This window comes from Phoca vitulina, unplaced genomic scaffold, assembly GCF_004348235.1.
Source record: "Phoca vitulina isolate PV1807 unplaced genomic scaffold, GSC_HSeal_1.0 scaffold97, whole genome shotgun sequence".
Lineage (NCBI taxonomy): Eukaryota > Metazoa > Chordata > Mammalia > Carnivora > Phocidae > Phoca > Phoca vitulina.
In genome coordinates this window covers 545,266-566,649 of record NW_022589800.1, presented here as the reverse complement: position 1 = coordinate 566,649, position 21,384 = coordinate 545,266, and the positions used below count along the sequence as shown (strand labels likewise).

At 43.4% G+C, this 21,384-nt stretch overlaps 2 protein-coding genes across 2 annotated transcripts in view; one reads left to right on the top strand and one right to left on the bottom strand.

The window, feature by feature from the left end:
* SLAMF1 (signaling lymphocytic activation molecule family member 1) overlaps positions 1-6,061 on the bottom strand; it is a 32,083-nt gene extending 26,022 nt beyond the window's left edge. Inside the window, exon 1 of the mRNA XM_032397246.1 lies at positions 5,811-6,061. Coding sequence (XP_032253137.1) covers positions 5,811-5,886 — 76 coding nt within the window. The 5' untranslated portion in view covers positions 5,887-6,061. The remainder of the gene's footprint in view (positions 1-5,810) is intronic.
* A 2,583-nt stretch (positions 6,062-8,644) lies between these two features.
* LOC116627421 (ATP synthase subunit epsilon, mitochondrial-like) lies at positions 8,645-8,800 on the top strand. The gene is given in 1 exon segment (XM_032397174.1): positions 8,645-8,800. A coding segment is annotated over 1 exon segment (156 nt).
* Positions 8,801-21,384: the final 12,584 nt, after the last annotated feature.

Here is a 21,384-nt window from a genome sequence, read left to right as displayed (position 1 = left end):
ACCAACTGAGCCACCCAGGCGCCCCCAGAGTCATCTTTTTAAACCTGTGTCAGATTTTGTCTCTCCCCTGCTTTAAAACTTCCAGGGATTTCTGAAACCCATAGAAAAAATATCCACAGGCTTTGTTATGGCTTTGAAGACTCTGGGTAACCCCGTCCCTGACCCCTCGCCTTCCCTCTCTCTCCACTCACTGCACTATGGTCATACTGGCTCAAACACCTCATCAAGAACATTCCCTCCTCAGAGCTTTTGCTTCTGCTGTTTTCTAGATACCTTTTTTCTTTATATATCGGGATAGCTCACTCCCTCACTTTATTTTAGGTTTCTGCTCAAAAAATTATCCCCTCTAGGGCAAGAATGAAGGGGGGGATTCGGAGGGGGAGACGAACCATGAGAGACGATGGACTCTGAAAAACAAACTGAGCGCTCTAGAGGGGAGGGGGGTGGGAGGATGGGTTAGCCTGGTGATGGGTATTAAAGAGGGCACGTTCTGCACGGAGCACTGGGTGTTATACGCAAACAATGAATCATGGAACACTACATCAAAAACTAATGATGTAATGTATGGTGATTAATATAACATAAAAAAAAATTATCTCCTCTGAGAAACCTGCTCTGACCATCCTATATAAAATAAACACCCCTTCTGACTGCACACTTACCCCTTTCTGATGATATATCATACATTATTTTATTTTATTTTTGTGTCCCTGGTTAGGATGCAAACTCTTCAAGAGGAAGAATTTCATTCTGTTCATTGGCTTTTTTTTTTTTAAGATTTTATTTATTTATTTGACAGAGACACAGCGAGAGAGGGAACACAAGCAGGGGGGAGTGGGAGAGGGAGAAGCAGGCCTCCTGCCTAGCAGGGAGACCGATGCGGGGCTCAATCGCAGGACCCTGGGATCATGACCTGAGCCGAAGGCAGACACTTAATGACTGAGCCACCCAGGCACCCCGTTGTTCATTGTTTTGTGTCTAAGACCTACAACAGTAGTTAACCCACAAAACATGTATATGGTAGGCATTTAATAAATACCTGTTCAAAATATGAGTGCTGAAAGCTACGTTACCTGACTAAAATCTCTTTTATTTAGCTTTGTCCAATATGTAACTGAACTTAATAACTGAACTTAACCATAAGCTAATTCTCATAAAAGAATGAGCCCATGACTCAGAGAGCATAGATTGCTTTAGTTGATAAGGAAGCCAGAGAAGTAAAACAAAACCGCCTGCTTAAGGAGTGCAGCCACCTAGAAAGGACATCATTGACTTGCAGCTCACATGGGCTGTTGGAGAATTGGACAAACTGGTCCAGATGTTCTTGACACCAAAATGCCCTGAAATCCCAACATGGGCCCATAAAGGGCCCAGCTAGTATCAGGCTAGAGATCCAGAGATTGGGAGAGAACAATAGGCAGTCCACCTGGGCTGAAATTAGGGTGAGATTGGTGGAGACTAGTAACGATTAAGGAAAAGTGAGGGGAAGGGAGGATATAAGATGGAATAGGGAGGAGCCACCACCACCACCAAAGAAATCAATGAAAGAAAATAGGAAGGGAAAGAGAAAAAGAAAAGAAGGAGCAGATGGGAGGGCAGCCTGGGCAGCATCTGCACACTCACGCACGGGGAGTGAGATCAAAAATCGGTCAGGAAGAAACCCTCACACCCTGCAGCCCACATGAAGAATGGCGATCTCACAACCGAGTGTGTGTGAGTGGCTGGGTCTGGAAGGGGTACCAGAAACCAGCACCACCCAAGCACAAGTGGAAAAACAAGTGGGGACTTTAAAGTGGTTCACAGAACCCTTCAAGTGGAGTCCCCGCTCCCGAAACATCCTACTGCCTGATGCGTGTTTTCCAGCAGGGCTGTGATTCAGTCAGCCCTGTTTACTCAAGAGTCTGGAGGAAACATTTGTAGCCATTAACACCAACTCACTTTCTTCAAGGGTAATTCTCCTTAGAAAGTAGAGTGATTCACATGGACCCGTGGATATTTTCCTGAAATGAGCCCCATTTGGCCAACCCTTCACAGGATGGGATTCTACCTAACGATAACCACTCGCTTTGTTTTGCTGGGTCATAACACGTTCACATGGGCTCACAGCCTCTCGCCATAGCTTTCAGGGAGAGGAGGCGGGGGTCTCTCCAGGCCTCACACTTCTTACAGCAAATCTAGGCCCCGGAAGAAAAGCTGCTCTTTAACCTCCAGTCCCAAGAGCCATCCTCTTCACCACCACCACCCCCCGCCCCCCGTTCCTTGCTGCTGCTGGTCTTTCTGACTCAGAGTACTGGCATTTCCATGCCCCAGCCTGAACACCAGTTCCTGCCCTCTTTTTTCCTGACTAACTCCTTCCGTGCTTCCCGTCTCTGCCTCTGACCCCTAGCCGCATCTAGGCCTCCCTCCAGTGCCTTTTTATGTCCCCTTCACATCACTCATCACGCTTTTAACTCTGATTCTATGCCTGTCATCCTTACTCAGGAATAAGCTTCTGAGAGTAGTGACTGTGTCTGTTTTGTCCACTTATAGTCCTAACACCCACCTGGGACATAGAGGAAACTCAGTAAATCCTTGTTGCTCAAGAGAATGAAAAACTGAATGAGTGAGCAAATGGCAACAGAGTCTAAGTTCCCCCCTTCTCCGAAATCAGAATGTACTCTGTTTCATCTGTAAAACATCCCTAAGAAGTACAGTGTGGGGGGAAATGATGGGAACCCTTCTCCCTGCTTGCCAGCTGAGCAGATGGAAAAGCCTTGGCTATGGACCCTAGGCTTCAAGCTCAGCAGACCACTTGCCATCCCCCTGAACACTCGCAACACCTCACCTCTGCATTGGTGCCTTCATCTGGAATACTCTCTTCAAGTTTTACAAAAATCCAGTGTATATATTTGGGAAGATACACAAGGAACCGGTGATAGCAGTTGCCTCCAGCAGGGGGGATAGTAGGGGAATTTGTCTCCATTGTATATACCCTTTTGTACTTTTGAAGTTTTAAATAGACATATGTGTGATACTCTTCCAATAAACAAACCAGTTAATAAAAAAATTAAATGAAAACTTACATGATGAAAGAAGTTCCTATCCACTTTCCCAATTCCAGATCAAATACTTCCATATGCCCTCTACTTCCTTCTATAATTTTATCAACTTCTCTCACCTTTTGAATATTCCTACACTTCATTTCAATTCAATTAAAATCAACTTATATGTTCCAATTATAGATAGCATATTCTAATTTTTACCATGGACCTGGATACAAATTTTAACATGCCTCCCACTCCCACCGAACATAAGTTTATCCAGGTTCATTTACTGAGGTCTCTGAAGTCAAGCTGTGTGACTACAGAGAAAGGGCTAAACTTCTCTGTGCCTCTCATTCCTTCTTCTATAAAATTGTAATGGTAACAATAATAACATATCTCATAGAGTTGGTGTGAGAATTAAATGAATAATACACATAGCACTTAGGACCATGCCTGGAATATGGGAGGCAGGCTGTACATACTATTATTATTCATTCAACAATCATTTGTGGCAGGGCTCTGATATGCCCTGATATGTCAGGTGCTGGGCAAAGGCTGTGGATGTTCATTTTGCTTCCCCCACACCTCGCACAATGCCTGCCACATCGCGTGTCCTTAACAGATAGTTACTCAGTGGGATTGTCCAAAGTCAGTCTATGGATAAAACCAATCAGCCCTGATGTTCTGATTTCCAGTCTGGTGCTGGAGATGTGAAGGTGATGGCATTGTATCCCAGTATTAAATCTCTTGAGAAAAAAGTATCCCAGTATTAAATCTTTTGAGAAGTGCTTAGATCTACATCTTGGGATAGAATGGCCCAGTGAACAAAGATGGGCCAAGTCTGGAACCCACACACTTGTCCTTCATGTGTGTGAAGGAGGTGGGGCAGACCCACATGGAGGAATACAAAATCCCCCTGGGGCAACTCATCAGTTGTAAGAGATGCAACCCTCTGGTGGGGGATGCTTATAATAGGGAGGCTATGTATGTGTGGGAGTAGGGGGAAATCTTGGTACCTTCTGCTCACTTTTGCTGTGAACCCAAAATTTCTCCAAAAATAAAGTCTATTTTCAAAATATACCATTGAGGGAATGGAAAATTCGCTTTATTGGGGGAAGGGACATGTGGACTTTTGATTTTACAATTCTGACAGGGAATTGGGAGGCAAGCTGAGTAGGGATGGGAAGGAGAGTGGGTCCTGATTTTACAAGAATCGCACTTCTTGGTTGAGTAACTGTTGTGGTTGACCTGTCCCACTTGCAAAGCTTTTCCATCTGTGTTTAATTGGGGTTTCACAAAAGGGTGTGTATTTAAAAATAAAAACACTAAAAATGTGCATATTTCAGAGAAAACGGAATGCAAGGAAGACAGACGTTACAGGTTGGGTAATCACGCCCCACGGGGCTGTATTGCTTCTCACTAACAAGGGACCTCCAAACCTCCAGTGGAGCGCTGTCAGCACCTGGTGCCATGGGGACACCATGGGCCAGGCTGGCCAGCAGGCAAGCAAGCACAGAGATTTAAAGAGTCCAGCTCACTGTTCAACCCCATTACTCCTGATAGTCACTGAAAAATATCCCCAAATGGTAGAGTCACAAATGAGGTGCACTGGGAAGTCTTGGCTCTCTCTTTGGTGGCTTAAAGTGGTTCAGTTTGGCTTTCTGAACCCTGAGCTCGATCACCCCTTCCCTAGACCTCAGAAAGCAATAGCTCTGGGTCTGCCTGATTCTGTGGGAAACAGGGGGTCAATAAATGTCCTCTTTATCTGGGAGTCTAGCAAAAGATAGATCCCATGCACAGCCTCTCCGACATCCCTAGCGTATCTCTGGACTTTTCCTGGAAAAGTCCTTAATGGATTTGTGGTCTTGAAAACCCCAAGTGCAAAACAACCCAGAGCCTCAGGATTTCCCCCCTTCCCTAATGCTGTTTCCACTCCAGGCTGCCTCCCCTAGTGTAACCGGCCTGCAAGCACTTCAACACTCCTCACTGAGCCCAAAGTCCACTACTTGTATGGCTTTTTCTTTCTCAAATACTGTTTCTCATAGCCCTGATACTACTAACAGAGAACCCCATCTCGCCTCTGGGAGGAACACAAGCCAGAAAGACAAGAGCAGAGCCCAGCCCCAAACCCTGTGTTGTGTGTCTGGCCCTACTGCTGGAGCTGCCCTGACCCTTGAGAGTTCCCAATTTATATTTCCAGAAATCTTGGCCCCTCCCTGTCTCACTGCCTTGGGAGGTTCTCTTCCAGGAAAGTAGCCACCAGTATGACCACACTGTGGCTACTGTCTGTTCTCAGCTGATGCCTGAGGTTTTCACTTCACTTCTACCCTCTCTTCCCCCTACAGCCCTTCCTTGTTGTTGGACCATAGCTCTGGTTTGCTCACATGTGTGAGGATTCCCCTTCAAGGGCAGGGATGTAGGAGTCATCTTCTCCCCAAGCTCCATCCGTCCTTTTCAGTCCCTTAGTCTGGGTCTTTGCCAGATGTGAAAACAACCACTCAACCAGACCCTTGACTAGAACCTCCCACCCTGAGAGCCTGGTCTGGAATGTGACCAGTGCCTTTGGCTGAGGGCTCCTGCTTTCCTTGGAAACTAGGATTGGTGGGGCTGAGCCAACCCACAACATTCCTTCCTCTTTCAAAGAGTCAGAAGGAACTCAGAGCCAAACCCTGAGAGAGAGGCAGACAAACCACAGCCCCAGTCCCTGAGACTTCTCTCCATCCATGGGCTGGCTAACTCCCGGCAGGTAATGGCGGGACTCACATCCTCAAACAGATGAACACTCACCTGTTCCACAGCTCAGCTCAAAAGCCAGGGAAAGAAACAGCAGGAAGTTCAAGGAGAGGAGCCCCTTAGGATCCATCAGCCGGTGAAGAGAGGGAAGGGAGCCCCTTGAGGAGCCCAGCAGCTGCTTGCAGAGGCCACGACAGAGTGAGTGAGGTCCGTGTCAGGCAGAGTTGCCTCTGCCGCCTAGTTATGCATCAGGAACCAGATGGCTTCCTGTATCACTGGGACTTTTTCTGCCTGAGTCTCGAGGATTGCTCATCTCCTTTCAGGCTTTAAATCACTTTGCTGTTCCCAAGAAGTCCGTGTTAAATGCTCAGACTGCTAAAGACGGGAAAGTAGTTCAGCAAACCCAGCCTTGAGCAGAAATTTACCCCCCTCCTCCCCACCCCTGCCTTCCCTGGTAGTTCTGTCTGGTAACTCTTTTTAGAGTGCAAAGAAGAGATGGAGTCTTGTCAGACGGTTCCGAAATCTGGGTCAGTTAGTTCAAGGCTGAACTTGGATGACTAAACGTTAAAGAGTTCTTACGTCTCATGTCTGATTTGTTCCACACCTCCACATGCAGTACTGATGCCAAAGCCACAGAGACGTGGGGAAGACAAGGACAGATCAGTGGGCAGAAATCCAATTTCCCAGCTAGGTGCAGTGTGGTAGAATTCAATGAGCTCTGGTTGTGTACCTTTATTTCAAAGCTTGTGTCTCACTTTTTGTGGAGGAGAAGGGACTAAAACTGGCAGAAGAAAGACATACTTTTCCATGAGTTAAGCCATAAAAATGAAAACACTGGAAAGATGCTTTTACCATCTTTTACGTTGAGAGGCTAGACTCTTATTTTTAAAGTCCATTTTAGGGACGCCTAGGTGGCTCAGATGGTTGAGCATCTGCCTTCAGCTCAGGTCATGATCCCAGGTCATGGGATCGAGTCTCATGTCAGGCTCCTGGCTCAGCAGGGAGTCTGCTTCTCCCTCTCCCTCTCCCCCTGCATGGGCTCTCTGTCTCTCCCTCTCTCAAATGAATAAATTAAAAATTAAAAAAAAAAAAAAAAAAAAACCATTTTAACAGATCAGAGGCACTCTCCAATGGGCCTTCCTGAGGAAATTAGGGTAACAAGAGCTGGTGATATATGTGAACTTACTCTTTATCTTCACTGCTTTTCTCCCTCTCTCATGTGACAGCCAAGCATCCTCCCCACAATACTACCTGGTGGTGTGTGGGAGCTAGCATGTACCAACTAGTGAGAGCCGAATGTTAAATTTTCAGGAATCTTGCGAGCTAGGTGATTGATAAATATTATCATTATTAAGAATTCAAATTGTATGAATTTACAATTAAATAAATTATATTAAATCTAAGGGAATAAAAACTCAAAACTCATTACTTCCTAATTAGTTCACAACATTTTACTATTACTTATGCTCTTGAGGACATTTACCACTATTGTATCTCTATGGTGGAAATAAAATACCAGATATCATATGGGCTGTTGTACTACCTTCAATGACACCATGTTGGTAGCTTGAAATCAGCCAGGGTGGGAGCCTATTGGCAAATGACAGAACCAGAGCTTTGGTTTTAATATTTTGTTGATTTTATAGATGTAAGAAAGTGATAAAGAAAAGGTAAAGATTCAGATTACACTTAAAAGTATATCATGACTGTAGCCTTGATGTTGTAAATAGCATGCCAAATTTGAGGAAGTACTATTCCAGTATTTAATAACTACCATCTTATTCAGCAAAAGGTCACTAATGTCACTGACCAGCAAACAAAGTTGCAATATATATCTTTGATGTTGCTCATTTCTTTAACCTAAAAAAAAAAAAGTGGAAGCAAGAAGAGAATAGAGTGAGATATTTAAAGAGTTGAGAGAATCTGATACACCAACCTAAAATTCTGAATCCTGATAAATCATCCTTCAAAAGTGAAGGAGAAACAAAGACTTTCTTGGACAAACACAAGTTGAGGGAATGTGTTGCCAGTAGTTCTGCCTTGCAAGAAATATTCACAAAAGTTCTTTAGGGAGAAAGAAAATAATATAGGTCAGAAACTCAGATCTACATAAGGAAAGGAAGAGCATCAGACAAGGAATAAGTGAAGGTAAAATAAAAACTTATTTTTTTACTCTTAATTGATTTAATAGATAACACATTCAAAATAATAATAACAATGTATTCAATTATGTGTGCTTATGTATATTTCTTATGTATATATATGCTTCTGAATGCTTATATATAAGTAAAATGAAGGACAATGATACAAAGGATAGGAGAGAGGAATTAGGATTATTTTGTTATATAAGGTACTCACACTACACATGAAGCAGTATAGTGTTATTTGAAAATGTGCTTGGATTAGTTGTAAATGTATATTGCAAAATCTAGAGCAACCACAAAAAAAAAGTTTAAAAAAATAGTATACCATACATACTAAGAAAAGAGAGAAAATAAAATGCTCGATTAAACCACAAAAGGCAGAAAAAGAGTGTAAGGCAATAATAACAACAAAGAACAAGGACAACAAATAGAAAACAGTAACAAATATGGTAAATAATATTCTAATGATATCAAGAAACATTTTGAATGCCAATGATCTAAATGAACCAATTAAAAGACAGAGATTGTTAGAATGGATAAAAAAAAAACGAGACCCTATTGGCTCCTGGTGGACAACAGGGACCATTAGGGAGGTGGATCAGGGCAAGAGGTGGCAGGTTTGGCAGGTCCAGAGTCCTGCCCCTTCTGCTTCTCAGGCCTGATCTTCCTGTAGCTGGGCTGCCCACTAAGCCAGCATTGACATGTCCTTGCGAGTTGGCCAGGGGCACTCACTCTTGAGGCATCATGGTGGTGTACTGGTGACAGATTGGACTCAGCTACATCTGATACTCCCAGATCTGTGCAAAAGCAGTGAGAGATGCACTGACGATAGAATTAGAAACAAATGCCAAGAAGACTTCCGGCAGCAGCAAAAAAATTGTGAAAGTGAAAAAGGAATAATCTACTCTGACTGAAGCTTGAAACGCTGCATTTTCCAGGTGACGATGTGTGGGCACATGTTAGGGCAGATTGAAAAAGATCTCCCTTCATGGGAAAAAAAATACCTGTCTTGTTCACAGCCTGACAATGCCAATAAATTGAAGTATGATTCAAAAAAACAAAGCAAAACAAAAACAAAACCCACTTTAAGTATAAAGACATATAAAGATTAAAAGTAAATGGGTAGAGAAAGAGAAAACATGCTAACACTAATCAAAAGAAAGCATAAGTTGCTATATTAATTTCAGACAGAATAGACCTCAAAGAAAGGAATGTTGTTATCAGAAATAGAAGGGTATTATATAATGACAAAGTGGTCAATTCTCCAAGAAGACATAACAATCCTTAACGTATATGTGCCTAACAACAGAGCTTCAAATACATAAGGCAAAGACTGATAGAACTGCAATGAGAAATAGATGAATCTGCTATCATCACTGGAGACTTCAACACCCCTCTATCAGAAATGGACAGATCCAATAGGCAGAAAATCAGTAAGTACACCATTGAATTCAACACCACCACCAATCAGCTGATACCTATAGGCTACTTCACCTAATAACAGCAGAATATACATTTTTCTCAAGCTCACATGGAACATTCACCAAAATAGTCCACCTTCTGGGCCATAAAACACATCTTAACAAATTTAGAAGAATAGAAATCATACATTGTCTGCTCTCAGATCACAGAGGGATTAAACTAGAAATCTGTAACAAAAAAATGACTGGAAAATCCCCAAATATGTGGAGATTAAATAATACACTTCTAAATAATACATGGGTCAAAGAAGAAATCTCAAGAGAAAATTTTAAATATTTTGAACAAAATGAAAATGAAAACACAACTTATCAAAATTTGTGGGATTCAGCCACAAAAAAAAAAAAAAAAGTGGTGCTTAGAGGAAAATTGATAGCAATGAATGCACATAATAGAAAAGAAAAAAGACCTAAAATCAGTAACATAAGCTTTCACTTTAAGAAACTAGAAAAAGAAGAGCAAATTAAGTCCAGAGTAAGCAGAAGAAAAGAAATAATAAAAACTAGAGTAGAAAGCAATGAAATTGAAAACAGGAAATTAATAGAGAAAATCAATGAAAGCAAAAGCTGGTTCTTTGCAAAGATCAACAAAACTGGTAAACCTCTAGCCAAGCTAAATAAATTAAAAAAAAAAAAAAAAGAGGACACAGATTACTAATATCAGAAATGTAAGAGGGGACATCACTACCAAATCCATGGACATAAAAAGGACAATAAAGGAATATTATGAACAACTTCATGCCTATGAATTTGATAACATCGATGAAATGGACCAATCCTTGAAAGACATAATTTGCCAGAACTCACAGTTGAAATAGACAATCTAAATAGGTTTATTTCTATTAACAAATTGAATCAACAATTAAATAGCCTTCCAAATCAGAAATCATACTAACTCACTCATTCTATACTGTCTTCCTAACTCATTCTATTCAATATTCTAACTCATTCTAATATCAAAATCAGACAAAAACATCACAAGAAAAAAAAGGCCACAGGCCAGTATCTCTCATGAACGTAAGTACACAAATCCTCAACAAAATATTACCCAATCAAATCCAACAATGTATAAAAAGTGGGATGTTTTCAACCAAGTGGAATTTGTCCCAGGCATGCAAGGCTGGTTCAACATTCAAAAATCAATCTATCCTATCAACAGGATAAAGAAGGAGAATCACAAGATCATATTAACAGGTGTGAAAAAAATTAACAAAATTGTTAATAAGAGCTTTTGGCCAACCAGAAATAGAGAAAGACTTCCTCCACCTGATAAAGAGTATTTACAAAGACTTACAGTAGAGCCACATCAAGTTTGTGGTATTTGTTATGGCAGCCACAGGAAACCAAGATAGGACCTGAGCGGCAAGGTGACCACCACAAGGTTTGTAGTTACTGTTATCTGGTACACCAAGCCGTTTCCATCAGCTGTAAAGAGCAGATTCGGACAGACCCACAACCAAAGATATGCAAGTGATAAAGCCTCATATTTATAAGTCCATTTTCAAAAGCCTTCATATTCACTACCTTATTTGATCTTTACAACAGCCCTATGAAGGAAGCAGAGCTGGTGGTGATGGAAGGCAGGAACTGGACCAAACTTGGGAACCCTGACTCCAGGTCAAAACCTCTTTCTCTTTCCCTGGAGTGTACTCATTATCCCCACGAATACTCAAGAAGATAAGGATGAAGGAAATCCTACTAATTGAACTCCCTGGATGCCTGGGGCTTCCACATACGTTATTTCATTAATTTCTGTAATAGGAAAAAGCAGGTATAATTATCACTATTGTACAGCTTGAGGTACAGAGCTGCTAAATAATTTGTCTAATGGCTCAGAGTGCCCAAAATGGAAGAAATGGATTCAAATCCTGCATTACCTAACTCCAGAGTCTGTGCCTTCTCCCCTCACCATACCACTTCCATTACACTTGGCAAGAACTTTAACCAATCCTTAGGCTCATGTTGGTCAATCACCTGTTATCCATGGAATATTCCCTCTGGCACAGAGATGAAGGTATGGACAACAGGAGAATCCTGAGTGAGCAGCGTTTCCTGCCCTTACTTCCATCACCTGTGACAAAGCAGCATTTCCTTCCCTTTGGCTATATGGAACCCCACTCTGAGATTGAGGAGGACCATATGTCTATGGAAAAGAGCTCTCCCCAATCTCAGGTGGGCTGCACAATGAGGTTATCTCCTAAACAGGAGGGTGTAACATCCCCCTAAGATTTGCTACTCTCTCTCCTGACACTTTATGGCTAGGGTGGCAAAGTGACCTGCCTGAATTTGCCTGGAGCTGGGCTGCCCCTGAGCATCCTTGCTTCCCAGCTTAAGACTGTGCTCATCATGGCCTCTGACCAGAGAGGTCCCTATAACATGAGCCACCACCAGAGGGAGGGATCACGGAGGGGCAGACCAGACTACCTGGCTGCTTGGAGCCCATGATAAGCACATCCATTGGAATAAGAAAAATTAAAAAAAAAAAAATTAAAACAACAACAATAAAAAAAAACCCACAAAAACAAAATGAAAATACAAAATTCCCCCAAATTCTGAAACATCTCCTAGGAGACCTGATTGCAAAGTCTAAAATCAGCCCGGGGAAATCACTGGAAAAAACACCCTGGCTCAGCCCTGTTGGGTGAGATGAGGAAGCCCACGGGACAAGTGTCTGATACAGAGACTGAGCAGACCAGTGGAGCAGATAGCCCTCCAGTGGGTTGGGGCTGTGGGGGCTGAGGGGCATGGGGGGGGTGGAGGGGGGCAGAAACCAGGCTCTGAGGTGGCTCTATCACAGACCAAGGCCCAGGTTTTGCCCAACATCTTTATCCTCTGTGTTCATGCCAGTAGCCATCCTCCTGAGCAAATGGATGTGCTGAGTGACCCAGGCTCAGGAAGAGAAGCTGGAGACATGGCCCAGAGTGGCTTGTGAAGATGCCACCTGCAGTGCCTTCTGGCCTTTACCGAGCCTGTGAGGCTGAAATTACTCACTCCAAGGCCTTCCGCAGGTTTCCCACATCAGCGCCTCCTCCAATGTTCAGATCCAGGTCAGAACACTAGAGTCTAGAGGTTGAGGAGAGATATCCATGCGCATCCGTAATCTGACGGTTACCTCCCCAAACTCTAGTCACTTCCACTGATGTTCTTGCCCTCCTTCCAGACCCCAGAGCCAATATGTGGGGATCTCTCCCTTCTGGGGCTTCCCTGGACTGACTCTAAATTTCTCTTGTCCCTGCGGTCTCCACAGCTCTTTGAGAAGTATTCTTGGTAGGGTTGGGGGTGCTTCCTAGTATCCCCCAAATTACCTTATGTGGCAGCCATGTAGTTTGCTGGCCTGCTTTCTACCGGCATAAGCTGCTAGAGAGAGGGAAATGCCCACGCCATTCCACTCCTTCTAGGAAGGAACTGAGTTTAGGAACCAGTAACAGTGCTGTTGAGTCACCAACCTCAGACCTTTTCTGTGCACCAAAATTTGCCTCCCATAGCTCTGATCTACCTTCTTAGATAGAGTTATAAATATAACAATAATTCGCAAAGTATGCTACAAACCCTGGATGACCATGGTCAGCCTTCTTCTTCCCTTCACACAAAGCTCAAACTAAGGGCTCCTCTTTAGCAGTTCTAGAAGGCTCTTTGGCAAGTCCACTGAGCACTCTTCTTGCAAAGCCTGGCAAGGAACAGAATTCATTCCTTTCTGAATAGTCCCAGTCCCTAACCAGTGATCACTTTCCTGAGAGATGAAGACAGCTGGGGAGGAGGGATTGCATGCTCCATGAGGTCATTGAATGACCTTCTGAGATGCTCACAGGCCACATATGTAATGGGATTTCTGCACTGACATGCCAATGATGTAGGCTGACCTGAAGTGAGTCCAGGGAAGAAGGAAAAGCTAGGACACTTGAGCAGCTTGGAAAATGGAGCTATAGACTGGGGGACTCGAGTGAAGAACTCTAGCTGGGATCACTAGAGAGAGCGATAGAGTGTGGGGATACCCTCGGATGATGCACAGCAAGGAAGTCCAATAGCTTCCTCTTCTCCATGCACTTGCCTGACCCCACGCTAACCATGAGGAAAACATTCTATCAGATTTAAATATAATGACTCTCAACATCCCTTAATGATGGAATCATACAAGGACTTACACATTTAATTATCAACCACTTGAATGACTTTATCAAATAACATTTCTAGTTAAGAGAAGGATTGTAGGAAATGGGATTTTTAAATATTAGGGTTCTGTCTCCTCTTTTTAAAATTGCAAATGTAATACAGTATTGAAGAACATTTTAAAGGAAGAAAGAAGGGCACCTGGGTGGCTCAGTCAGTTAAGCGTCTGACTCTTGATTTCCACACAGGTCATCATCTCAGGGTCCTAGGATGGAGCCCTTGGTCAGGCTCTGTGCTCATCGGGGAGTCTGCAAGAGATTCTCTCTCTCCCTCTCCCTCTGCCCCTCCCCCCACTCTCTCTCTCTAAAATAAATAAATAAATCTTTTTTTTCTTTTTTAAGATTTTATTTATTTATTTGACAGAGAGAGAGACAGCGAGAAAGGGAACACAAGCGGGGGGGTGGGGTGGGAGAGGGAGAAGCAGGCTTCCCACCAAGCAGGGAGCCCGACATGGGGCTCGATGCCAGGACCCTGGGACCATGACCTGAGCCGAAGGCAGCCACTTAACTGACTGAGCCATCCAGGCACCCCAATAAATAAATCTTTTTAAAGAAATAGAAGAAGAAAGAAAGAAAAGAAAATCTTCCATAGTCTTCTAGCCTTGTCACAACTGCTTTCAAGTTTGCAGATCTCCAACTCTTTGTTTAGGAGGCCCTAGATTAGGCTGGCTCAGAACTCTGGCTCTGGGGTCAGAGAGACTTGGGTTCAAGTCCCCAGTCTGTTATTTATAAGTCGTGTGATCTTGGGCAAGTTACATAATCTCTCTGAACTTTTCTTTCCTCGTCAGTAACATAAAGATAAGGAAACATCTCACAGGGTTGTGGGAAACTAAATGACATCAATGCAAGTAAGGCACTCAGCGCAAAGCCCAGCATGTGGTAGCCATTTTGTACTTGGTGTCTCTCGGTTTCATCATTTCCTGAAAGCAGGCATGAGTGATTAGATGATGAACCACATGTGGCCGCAGCAGGTGATGCACAGGAAGTACTACCTTGTGGTCAAGATCAGGGACAATCCTCAGAAACTGGACCAGAATGCTATAGGAACCCTGGCAATGAATGTCGGTCCTGGGCTTCCCCATGAGAGGCAACAGTAACTTTGCAGCACAAATTAGAGATGAAGCACGTTTGAGGCCATTAAGAACTCTCAGCAATTTAAGACAGAGAGGTGAGTGGGGTGCCTGGGTTGCTCAGTCAGTTAAGCATCTGCTCAGGTCATGATCCCAGGGTCCTGGGATGGAGCCCCACATTGGGCTCCTTGCTCAGCGGGGAGCCTGCTTCTCCCCCTGCCTGCCGTTCCCCCTGCTTGTGCTTGCTCTCTGTCTCTCTCTCTCTTGTTCTCTCTGTGTCAAATAAATAAATAAATAATCTTAAAAAAAAAAAGGTGAATTTTCTGCAATAAGTATTTAAAAGCTCTGTTATAAAGGAATTGAACACCTCAGTATAGAAGATCACACTTCATAAATAAAAATATCAGCACAGAAAACATAACAGGAACCATACAATTACATATAAATCAGAACAGAAAATGTGAAACAGAATGAAAATGTGAACTGAGCCGTTAGCCAAACCTGATTCGGTTTTGCAAAATCTACATGTAGAGGGATTTGAAGTCAAGATCAAAATCACACAGCATAGTAATGAGTTATTTTTTAATTTAACTGTGACTGTAAAAATACTTACAGAGTTCTGAGATGGGTCTGGTCACCTCAATTTATTCTTTTGCTGTATTACGAAGTTTCAAGTAAAAAATGCCTCCGGGTGTCATCCCAAGTAAACACCTGAGAGTTGGGCTAGTTCTAAATAACAATTGTAGTCAAGACGCTGGAGCCCAGCATGGAAGCTACACTCCTTCCTGGGCAGTAGCTTAAGTGAAGTTTCCTCTTGCCTCAGTAGGTCACCCCTTCCATGAGCACATTTGTAACTAAAATGACGGCTCTGCACACACTTTTGTGTTCTTTTTTATTTAACATAATACATTAAAATGTATGATTATATGCTGCTGCCTAGTTTAATGAACAGGGATTTCTTTTTTTTTTTAATTAATTCATTTATTTATTTGAGAGAGAGAGAGCATGAGAGGGGGGAGGGTCAGAGGGAGAAGCAGACTCCCTGGTGAGCAGGGAGCCCGATGTGGGACTTGATCCTGGGACTCCAGGATCATGACCTGAGCTGAAGGCAGTCGCTTAACCAACTGAGCCACCCCGGCGCCCCTGAACAGGGATTTATTAAAGAATATTGTATTAATAATTATCTTGCCTTGAAAAGAGAGCAAAAGAAGATCATGAAATTGTTTAAAATGTTAAACTATAGATGGCATTCCATGGGGTGAAAGTATAGACCATACCTGGACACAGAGGCTTCCTTCCTTAGTTTAACTGTTTGCTTTGTTAAGCAAGATAACAGAGTTAAAACGACAAGCCCTGGGTTTCATCCTGAGATGTTTTTCTAGGAGTGAGTAAGTCAGTTAAGAGCAGGCTTCTACTTCTGTTGTACAGTCTTCAAGAAGGTGGCTCCCTGATGATAGAACCAGGGTAAAGGCCATTAAAATACTAAACCCTGGTCTTGTCTGGACCCCAAGTGGCCAGGATATTAAACTGTGTGCTCAGATGGCACCCCAAGACCTAGCTGTCCTTCTCAGCTTTCCTCCAGCTAGCATCTCCCATGGGGGCTTCCTTCTGTAGACGTGTACCCACATCCCAGAGTGTCCACCATTCCACACTGAGATAGAAAGCTGGGAGCAAGAGGGGCAATCAGGGTGCTTCCTATGTTGCTTACTGAACTTCTCAAAATACAAGAACTTGCTTTAAGATCCTGGGTTCTAAATTTGGCATGTTGACACAGGTATGCTAGGTCATGGGCATGGAAGAATATGAGAATCCCACAACAGAAACAGCTTCTCTTTCCCACGAGCCCTGCACTATTACTACCCCACTTCACAGATGAGGAAACGGAGCCTTAGAGAGCTAATAACTTGTCTGAGGTCACATAGTAAATAAGGAACAGGGACAGCACTTGAACATAAGCTCCACTACCTCCTGCCACACTGGCCTAGGAGACATGCTGCTTAGCAAAGCCTTCATCATTCTTTCTGAGTTCTGCACAGCATATCCTAATGTATTTATCATTAAGTACCTATGACCCTTGACTTCTTTGGTATTTCCTGTGCTCTTCTTAGAAACTGCCTCCGTTTGGGGCGCCTGGATGGCTCAGTCAGTTAAGTGTCTGCCTTTGGCTCAGGTCATGATCCCAGGGTCCTGGGATCGAGCCCCGCATCGGGCTCCCTGCTCCACGGGAAGCCTGCTTCTCCCTCTCCCACTCCCCTGCTTGTGTTCCCTCTCTCACTGTGTCTCTCTCTGTCAAATAAATAAACAAAATCTTAAAAAAAAAAAAAGAAACTGCCTCCGTTTGACCTTAAGGCCCTCTCTTTCCCCCTCCCTTTGGTCCCTCTACCATCAGCCTTTTGAGCTCTCTAACTTGCCGGCCACTTCTGGCCACTGGCTGCCAGGTCTGTGATTATTGCCTTGCTGGCTTTTCCAGCTACCAGTCCTCTACAGAGACCCACGTTGGGCCTGCCATAAGCATGGTCCCGCTCTGCTTGTCCTGGCTTTCCCCTGGAGGCCCCACAGATCTTGAAACTTACACTGTCTGTTCTTGGAAATCTCTAAGACCTTAAATACTTGGCCTCACTATGGGTTGGCTCTAATTCTTCCTCTAATGATTAACGTGTGTGATAACTTATGCCACCCAAAGTCCCTGAGGGTTCAGGTTTGACCTGACGCCAATGAAAGTTTTTCTAATTGCAGAAGTATTTGTAGTCAAAGGAGCATGGAGTCCGAAAAATATGAATTGTAACTACAGGGATTTCATTCACTACGTGTATGACCTGGGATAAATCACATTGTTGGTGACACTCAGTTTTCTCCTCTATAAAATAGTGCACTACAAGTTTACTCATGTAATGGGTGCTATGATGTGCTGCTTGGGTCTGAGAACCAAAGCAACCATTCCCCAGTTGCCAGAAGCACTGGTGCTTGACAGCTTGCAGTCAAGTGTCTCCTTGGGAGCCACCCTCAGGCAGTTCCTTTGATGAGCACCACCTACATCTAACAAATGGTCAGCTGGTCACTGAAAGGGTATAAAAGTCTAGTCCCCTTGCCTCAATTTGGAGCAGCCCTTAGGGGGCATCCCAGCTCCCCAGGTCCTCAGATGGTCAGCTGAGGCCTTTGTTCCAACTGCTTCCGGAGTTCCACTTCTCCCTCTGCTCAGTCCTTTGTCTTTCACTTCCCACAGGTGTTGATTTCACAAGTACTCCTTGGTACATTTCCTGCTCACAAATCTCCATCTCAGAGTCTACTTTGGGGGGAACCTGACCTTAAATATCTCATATATTTTCCAAGGGGTAAAACAACATAGTGTCTATAAAGTACTGTATTTGATATAGCATGGACACTCAATGTTTGCTAGTTCCCTTCTCTTCCTCATTGTTTTTTCATTCATTCCTAAGGATACTCTACCAAGGGAACTGAGGCTTTCCAACAAGAGATAATGTCCCTCCTTCCACCTGATCAAAACTCTTTTTCACACATAAATAATTAAACATGCTCTTAGAAAGTTGTTCATCCTCTTGATGGGAGCCACCAAAAGTTTTAAGCAGGTGAGTAACCATATTTCTGCTTCAGAAAGGTTACTTCAGGCACAGTATGGGAGAGATTTAGGTAAAACTACAGACAGGGAGATGATTAGAAGAACTAATAATCTCCACTAAAGAAGGGGCAATGAGGTAGGAGAGAAGGAGGTCCATTGGAGACTCATTTCATAGGTGGATTTGGTAAAGTTTGGCGACTGATTAGATGTGGGATGTGACAGAGAAGAACCTGTATACAATGGCCTTTAGATTTATGGTGTAGTCTTCAAGTGTATAGCAATGGCAGTCTCTGAGATAGGAAGTATAGGAGGTAAAGATAACTTTGGGTCAAAATTGGGAGCAAGAGTATAAGATTAGTTTGTTCACTTGGGATATGTTCAGTTGAAGTGTTTATGGTTCATCCAGATAGAAATTTCCAGAGAGTACTTGAATACACAGAACTCAGTTTCAGAGAAGATATAAATCTGGGGACACACACACACACACACACACACACAAAACCTTAGAAGCTATTCTTCCATGTCCCTCATCTCACTATCAGAAAGCAGAGATTTAGAGGTTAACACTTACTACTGAGGGACTTGCCAGAGGCAACATGGCCAGTTTTTATAAAGCAATGACCAGAAACCAGGTCTCTTCAGTTTAGGTCAATCTACTCACCCCCTCACTGAGTTTCGTTTTGCTCTATTTATAATATTTCCCCAATCTAACAATACCTGACATACAGTAGGTGTTAAAACTATTTGTGGAATAGACATGCTAATTACAACCATTCTCTGAGGTAGGACTGGCCTCTCCTCTCCACGTCATCACTGGAATTATATCTCAGCAGCATCTTGGAAATCATCAGACCCAGGGAAGTCCTACTTAGCCACAAATTTGCATTTCCCCAGGTACCTCCCAACTCCCCTCTACTTCCTCTGAGAGCAAAAACTCTGTTGTGCAAGTCACACCCTTGGGCAGGTTTTGTGCTCTGTCCACAGACCTGAAGGGAAGATTGCTAAAAGCAAGAAGAATAGAAAGAAGGTATTATTTGGGGTACAGAGACCACATAATCAATTCCTTCTTATTTTACACCTGGAAAAAGTTAGGCCAAGAGATCTTGTCTTGATTCAGTCAAATTAAACTCCTGTGCCTGGGAAAGAGGAGGGAGCAGTATGAGACAAAAGAAGGCAACTAATACTTATTGAGTACTTACTGTATGCCAGACCTTGTGCTGAATGATCTACTAAGGTTAACTCATTTAATCTTGATGAAAAGAGCATCCAATTTTTCACATGAGGAAATTGAGACTAGAAAGTTTACTTTTCCTGGGGTTCTAAAACTGGTAATTGGTGGGTGTTGGAATTCAAACCTAAGATGTCTGGCTCCAGAGTTTATGCTCTTTCCCTTACATCATGCAGCCTTCCAGAGGCTTCCATTGTGGTTCTAGATGTTAGGTATAAGCCTAGAAGTGGAACTCATTCCAGGGCTTTCTTGAGGTACCAGCAAGTCTACCAACGTTGCCATCATAGCAAGCCTTGCAAAATTCAGTGGTCTGGGGTTTGAGAGAATCCAGGAGACCTTTATGAACATAGGAGAGAAAATAGGTCAAGTCCCAAAGAGTGCCCAAGTGGGCATCAGCAAACTCCAAATGAAAGAGAAAACATCTTTGACTTCCAGCTTCAACTCTGCTGGTAACTTGTTACATGGCCTCGGGCATGCCACTTCCCTCTCTTGGTCTTCCAAGATTGAAGAAAATATGGGGAAATACAAATTCGTTGGGCCTCCCTACTGATGATTTCTGAGTCTTCTCTGCAATAATCTTCTCCATCTCACAGGGGATATAAAGAAGTAATGTATGGGGGAGGAGAGAGTCTCATCCCTAAGAAGTGTTTTTGGGGCTTTGGAGAAGCAACAGTTGGTTTGTTTTTTTTTGTTTTTTTTGTTTTTTTTTTTTTTTTAAAGATTTTATTTATTTATTTGAGAGAGAGAGAATGAGAGACAGAGAGCACGAGAGGGAAGAGGGCAGAGGGAGAAGCAGACCCCCTGCTGAGCAGGGAGCCCGATGTGGGACTCGATCCCGGGACTCCAGGATCATGACCTGAGCCGAAGGCAGTCGCTTAACCAACTGAGCCACCCAGGCGCCCGCAACAGTTGGTTTGAATCTTGAAAAATGAGTAGGAGTTTTTGGGCAAGCAAGGAGGGGAGGGGGAGGGGAGATTCCAGGAAATACAAAAGCTTGAGCAAAGGCTGGGTGAATTTGGGGAACTACAAGTAGTTCAGGAAGCTTGCAGCATTGATGCTAGGGAGGGGCCAGGCTAGAAATTAGACAGAAGAAATTCACAGAAGCCAAGTCATGTAGGGATTAGTAGTCACCTTCAGGCCCTCTAAAGCACCTATCCTTGAAGATTTTAAGCATGGAAATGTCACAGTCAAACCTGTGTTTTAAAAAAACCCTTCTAGGGGTGCCTGGGTGGCTCAATCAGTTAAGCGTCTGCCTTCGGCTCAGGTCATGATCCCAGGGTCCTGGGATCAAGCCCCACATCGGGCTCTCTGCTCAGCCGGGAGCCTGCTTCCCCCTCTCTCTCTGCCTGCCTCTCTGCCTACTTGTGATCTCTCTCTCTGTGTCAAATAAATAAATAAAATCTTAAAAAAAAAAAAAAGACCCTTCTACTCTGTATTCATACCCTCTCCCAGAGAATAGCCTAACAGAGAAAGAAGCTGCTCCTGTGCCTGGGAACTGAAATGGAAAGACATTGTGAGGCAGAGCCCTGCTGAACTACAACCTACCTATAACCCCTACCTATGTTATTCATGGAAGCTTTCTTCTCTTCTTTTGGATTCAACAGAAAAATAAGAATAAAAGAACTGTTATCCAACACCTCAGAAAGCTGCAAAGTTAATCAGTTGCCTCTAATTGTGTTTGACAAACACCCACAGGATAAAGGCTTTCACACTGTGATTTCCCAGTCAGGTCCAATAAAGACAACCTTGCAAGTGGGGTCTTTCAAGGAACCACCAGATAGATCAAATAACGACAATTCTCTGAGAGTGAAGTTTCAAAGGAGTTCCAACCCCTATCTGCCCCACCAGTGGCTGTCACACTGTTGGCTTTCACCACGATTGTGGGCTGTTGGTTTTAAAGGCAAGAGAGAGGCTAGACAGAGTAGGATGTGTGTAGGGCAAGTTAAAATACCACAGAACTCACTA